Raw genomic sequence first — 6,095 nt, 5'->3', positions numbered from 1 at the left:
GAGTCGGGAGGCGTAAAAGTACCCAGTGGGCTCACTGTGTTCCGCTGGACTTTGGTTTGCTGGCATTTGAGGCAAGCACGTGTCCAGCGGCGGACGTCGATGTTCATTCGTTGCCATAGATATCGCTCTGTGATGAGGCGTTGAGTCGCACGTATGCCGGGGTGCGACAAGGAATGCAAGGCGCTGAAGATGCTGCGGCGAAATGGCGCTGGAACAGACGGGCGAGGACGTTCGGTAGAGGTGTTGCAAATGAGTGGAATAGCGCAGCCTGGAAGTTGGACATCTTCGAACTTGAGGGAGTTCTCTTGGAGTCATAGAACTTGAAGGTCACTGTCCTCGCGTTGTGCAGTGGCCATGGCTGCAAAATCGACTGGCGGGCGCTCATCCACCGTTGCGTCGATTTCTATTCGAGATAGTGCGTGAGCAACAGGATTGTCTTTGTCACTGGTGTGTCGGATATCGCTGGTAAACTCTGATATGTAGGCAAGTTGGCGGATCTCACGTGGAGTGTGGGAAGAGGTGGTAGTGGTCGAAAGACACGTGAGCGGCTTGTGGTCGGTGAGGATATGGAATTGCCGACCTTCGAGGAAGTGGCGAAAATGCTTGACAGCCAAATATGCCGCCCGCAGTTCGCGACCGAATGTGCTGTAACGGCGCTCGGTTTGTGAGAGCTTCCGGGAGAAGAAAGCGATCGGCTGCCAAACTCCATCGATCAACTGCTGCAGGACTGCTCCAATGGCGACGTCCGAGGCATCCACGGTGAGTGACGTGCTGGCGTCGCACTTTGGGTGCGCGAGGAGTGTTGCGTTGGCGAGCGCGTCCTTGATGGAACTGAAAGCGGTCTCGGCGTCGCGTGTCCAGGAGATGGAAGCGTTCGGCTTCGTCTGACCGAACAGAAGTGCGTGGAGCGGTTGCATGATAGCAGCGCAGTGGGGAATAAAGCGCCGGTAATACTTGGCAAGCCCGAGGAATTCGCGCAGTTTCTTCGTAGTTGTTGGTCGTGGAAACTCCAATATAGCTTCCACGCGCGTGTCTGGTGGAGAGATCCCACGGGAATCCACGCGATGGGCAAGGAAGTCCAGTGAAGAAACTCCGAACTCGCTCTTCGGTCTGTTGACGACTAGTCCGTATTTGCGGAGCCTCGTGAAAACCTGACGCAGGTGAAGTTCGTGATCCGCTTCTGAGGTGTTGAAGACGAGGATGTCGTCGATGTACGCGAAGCAGCACGTCAAACCACGAAGAACCTGGTCCACGAACCATTGAAACATTTGTGCAGCGTTTCGTAGACCAAACGGCATACTTATGTATTCAAACATGCCAATAGGTGTTATTATGGCAGTCTTCGGTACGTCGGAAGGCTCGACAGGTATTTGGTGTTATGCCTTTACTAAGTCGATCTTGCTGAATACGGTGCAACCGTGCAGCAATGCCGTGAATGCCTGGATGTGTGGGTTCGGGTAGCGGTCTGGTACCGTCACTTTGTTGAGGGCACAATAGTCACCGCTCGGTCTCCAGTCACCTGATGACTTGGGGACCATGTGTAGCGGTGATGACCAGGCACCAGAAGAGGGGCGGACGTATCCGAGCTCAAGCATATGCTGTAATTCTTGCCTTGCGATCTTGTAATGGTCAAGAGCGAGACGACGAGCACGTGCAAACACCGGCGCTCCTACTGTCACAATGTGGTGAGTGACATGATGGCGTACCGAGTCTTCAAGAGATGGAGCACGGAAGAGATCGGAAAATTCTTCCAGAAACTTAGACCACGGCGGGGAGACTTTGGCATGAGCTTGCACGAGACGCAAAGGTGGTAAACTTGATGTCACGCCTTGAACTGTTAGGTGGGTCTCAGAATACAGGAGACGGCTATGTCGTAGGTCTACCACAAGCTTAAAATGCGAAAGAAAATCTGCACCGATGATTGGTACACGCACGTCAGCGACTAAGAAAACCCATCGAAACGTGCGTCTCAAGCCAATGTCAAGCGTAACGGACCTGTGTCCGAAGGTCCCTATGGTTGAACCATTGACAGCAGTGACAGGCGGCGTGGTCTGACGTCGTTGGCAGTCCTCCAGCGTAGGTGGAACGACACACACTTCGGCACCTGTGTCGATGAGGTACCGGACTTTCGTGACGCGATCAGGGACGAGGAATAGGCGGGTGTATGGCGGGCCTGAAACACTGGCCGCCGTCCGTGCGTGGCCCGTGCGTTTCCCGCAAACTGACATGGCTGATTGCTCTGACGAGCGCGTGCTCCGTATCGGTGGTGGTACCAGCAGACGCTGCGAGGCAGACTTGGTGATCTGTCGCGGCGTTGGTGTCGCTGTCGTGACGCACTGCCTCAGTGGTCTGCGTTGAACCAGCTGAGTGCAGCGGCCAGCTGGTCCACTTTGCGGTTGAGCTCCTCATTAGCTTGAAGGAGGCGGTCCAAGCGGTCGTCGTGGACCGGCGCAAAGAGGGAAGAGCCACGTTGTCTCTCGATTCCAGATATGGCCGGGGTGCCAACATACATAATTTTGTCGGCCATCTGTGCCAGTGAGTCGAGGGTTTCTGTGGAGGACACGCTCAAGATCATCCGCACCTGCTGTGGCAGTCGCTGTAGGAAGAGCTCCTGTAGAATGGATGTGTCCAATGCAGCAGACTGGTCCCCACTCAGATGCCGCATGCGACGCAGAAGCTCCGTGGGCTTGCGGTCACCGAGCTCCTCCGCGGTGAGTAGCTGCTGCAGCCTACGCTGTTCCGACTCGGTTGTTCGGCGTATAAGCTCTGTTTTAAGAGTGTCGTAGGGTGTGTCAGGAGGCGGAGAGCGCAGAATGTCCCTTACGATGGCGATGACAGCAGGTGGTAAAGCACCGATGACGTAGTCGTACCTTGCTGTTTGCGATGTTACGCGATGTCGTCGGAAGAGAGGCTCAACGCTCAGAAACCAGAGTTAGCTTGAGAGTAGCGACGACAGGTTCGGGTACCGTGGGATTCGGTGTGACGTCGCTGTTGGGTGCGCTGTCCATGATCAGCCGGAATGAACGAGGCTGAAGATGTTTACCGTGGACACTTGGGGCGTTGGCGAAGGAACGTGCAGGTGGCGCGTTGGCCTCGTAAGTCCAGGGTCACCACTTGTGGGAAGACGTGATGGCGTTTGGTTGCCCAGATTTATTTATTGCACATCACAGACGCTGTTACTCTTGCCGCCGTTCTTCTTGGCGTCTTGTCGCGTTCTACCTCGCGCTCAGCTCGCACGTGTGGAGCAGCCGAGGGGCAACACGTCGTCGTCGTCGAGACGCTGACACAGACGCTGACGGCTCGCCATAGACTTCAGTTATGGCATCGGGGTCAAAATGCAGCAGAATATGAGGAGAGGTGAGCAGATGGCGAAGGGTCGTGAACGCGTTATCGCATGCTTTCGACCAGGCGGATAGGGCGTTGTCTCCAGCCAGCAGTTGAGTCAAAGGGGCGATGATCATTGCGAAGTTCTTCACAAAGCGGCGTAAATAGGAGCAGAGGCCGACGAAACTGTGTATTGTCTTCAGATTAGTGGGTTTGGGGAACTCCGCAACTGCATGGAATTTTGCAGGATACGGAAACACGCCTTCTTGGGATACGACGTGGTCTAAGATGGTAAGCTTACGAGCAGCAAAGAAGCATTTTTTGATGTTAAGTTGCAGGCCAGCCTTAGTCAGACAGCTTAATACCTCTCTTAGTCGTTGGAGGTGAGTCGATAAATCAGGTGAGAAGACAATATCATCCAGGTAGCACAAACACGTGTGCTACTTAAGACCGCGCAAGATACTGTCCATCATACGCTCGAACGTAGCGGGCGCATTACACAGGCCGAATGGCATGACATTAAATTCGTATAGTACGTCCGGTGTAAAGAAGGCGGTTTTGGGGCGGTCAGCCTCTGGCAAGTGCGTGAGGTCAGCCACTCTCACTCTGGCAGAGGCTGACGGAGTGCGCACTCTGTCAGAGGGGTAGCACCTCTCAAAACCAATCAAAACCGCTGCGCCTCCTTCAGAGGCGCAGCGGTTTTGAGGACTTGCCAATATCCAGACCGCAAATCCAAAGAGGAAAAGAACTCGGCACCTTGCAAACAGTCAACCCACTGAACACACATTGGTCTAGAAGCCGTCTTCAAGACGTCTTGACAAGATAAGCAAGACGTCTTCAAAACCATTTTAAACGTTGACAGGACGTCTTGGAGACGTTCTGGCAAGATATTAAGACTTCTTGAAGACATCTTACCAAGACTTTGTCGGACGTCTTAAAACGTTCTGTAGCCGTCTCTAAGACCGTCTAATGCACCGCCAAATTTGGGATATCAGACGTCTTGCAAGACATTTGGTAGACGTCTTAAAGACGGCTAGAAAGCGTCTTGCAAGACATCTCGCGAACGTTTTGAAAACGGCTACAAAACGTTCTGCTGGACGTTTTGAGGATGTCTTGAAAACGTTTTTAAATGCTTTGAACATCTACTTGCCAACTAAGGCATGACCTTTTCTAGCCGTTTGTATTTAGCTAATTAAGCCCTAAATTGTTTTACAGTATTTACAAAAGATAGTGAGTGTAAATATACTTAGTCTAAAGTGCACAGGACGTGAAATCTGAACACGACGTAGGTTATTTCAACACAATGTATTCCATAAAGTTACCAAGTCTTCCCGTTGTGGAAAAAAAGTGAAGAAACAAATAAGGAATAAACACAGTGACTGTCAATATATACATACTATATTAAGTACAACGGATTTGAACTCTCTAAACTTTAGTTCAACACGTAATCTATTGTGAGCTAGGGGAAGCACTAGCATACTTTAAAGTCTCTAGAAGCTGAAATTACGTCATATTACAATCGAGATGGTCTGTCTCCTTCCGATGTCAACTATCCAACGAAATGTTGCGTAGCTTCAGTGATCTTGCTAGACACGGCATACATTGCTCATTATGGTCCGGGAAGACCCAATATAATTTTACTTACGTTGTCAACACTGATCTAGATTTGCAGATGGAATAATATCAAAGACTCCTGCAACACTATTACAGAATTTTTCCTTGCATGGATGTTTGGCACACTCAAGAATTTAGATACACCAAACACCCTTCCATTATAGCATTAATTATAAAGGAATTGAGTGTCTCCTTGTTATCTGCTACATAGAGAAATCAATGAGGATGTTCGTATTCTTTGCAATATTGAAAAAAGGTTGGCTTCACCGACAGTACCAATCCCTATGGCCCATTTCTTACAACCTACCATAGCAACACTGAAACATTGGCAAAGCCACAAAAGCGATAAACACGTGTCAAAGCCACGTAGGCTTAACATAAAGCAAGATTGTTCACACAAATGAATTGCTAAAGTGGTCAATGGTTTGAAAGAATTTTTAATAAATCAGTAACATGCCACTACATAAGCAAAATGTTTCTAATGCACTTCCTAGAGTTTTGCATTGTGGCTGTCTGTTATAATTGGTCACTTCACAATTCAGGGAACTGGCTTAGACATTTCCACAGGCTGATGATGCACCCGCAGAAAATTTAGCGCGTTCTAATGATGCTTGGCCTCAGATTTTGCACCTGCAATTAGAAGGTAAGACAAAAGATTAACAAATATGTTACAGTGAAACTTCGTTAAAGCGAAACAGGATATAACAAATTATTGTATACCACAAAATGACGTTCCCGCTGAAATCACCGAAGAGATGAATGTTTTTATAACCTCGTTTCAACGAAGTAAAATTATCCTGCCAATAGATACACCAAACTTCAGTTTTCTCCGAAAAAAGAAATGCCCGACCCTTGCAGGCTCGCTTCTGCTTTCCGCAGGATAGAGCACACATTCCTTGCCGATGTTTAAAACGTTTACGTATTTGCGTTGAATCCACCGTTCAACACTGGTCCTTGTCACCACTACGCGTAGGTGCGCATAAGCAGACTCTAGATCGCCGTGGCAATTCCTCTCACTGCGGCACCGCGCAGGCTAGTTAGTGCAGCTATAGGCGAGGCCTCGGAGATTGCGCCGGTGCAATTTCAGAGGCCACGCCTCCCTGTGTGTACCCCGTGCTGCTCGCACATGACGAGCATTGTTGGTGTCGCAGCGTGCA

General features: G+C 50.2%; 1 protein-coding gene across 1 annotated transcript; it reads right to left on the bottom strand.

The window, feature by feature from the left end:
* Positions 1-2,341: 2,341 nt before the first annotated feature.
* On the bottom strand, positions 2,342-3,008 carry LOC125947743 (uncharacterized). Its single transcript, XM_049673015.1, has 2 exons — positions 2,918-3,008; positions 2,342-2,874 (listed from the first exon to the last, which is right to left on the bottom strand). The coding sequence occupies exons 1-2, from the start codon at positions 3,006-3,008 to the stop codon at positions 2,342-2,344; spliced, it is 624 nt and encodes a 207-aa protein (XP_049528972.1).
* Between the last annotated feature and the right edge of the window lie 3,087 nt (positions 3,009-6,095).

Source organism: Dermacentor silvarum, chromosome 8 (genome assembly GCF_013339745.2).
Source record: "Dermacentor silvarum isolate Dsil-2018 chromosome 8, BIME_Dsil_1.4, whole genome shotgun sequence".
In the NCBI taxonomy this organism is placed as follows: Eukaryota; Metazoa; Arthropoda; class Arachnida; order Ixodida; family Ixodidae; genus Dermacentor; species Dermacentor silvarum.
The sequence above is the reverse complement of the archived record's forward strand: the minus strand, read 5'-3'. Positions and strand labels throughout refer to the sequence as shown.

Bases quoted from the DNA above. Each gene is read 5' to 3' on its own strand.
- LOC125947743 (XM_049673015.1), bottom strand. From the start codon at position 3,008: ATGGACAGCGCACCCAACAGCGACGTCACACCGAATCCCACGGTACCC. The intron at 2,875-2,917 runs GTTGAGCCTCTC...CATCGCAAACAG, and splicing joins GCTAACTCTGGTTTCTGAGC to CAAGGTACGACTACGTCATC.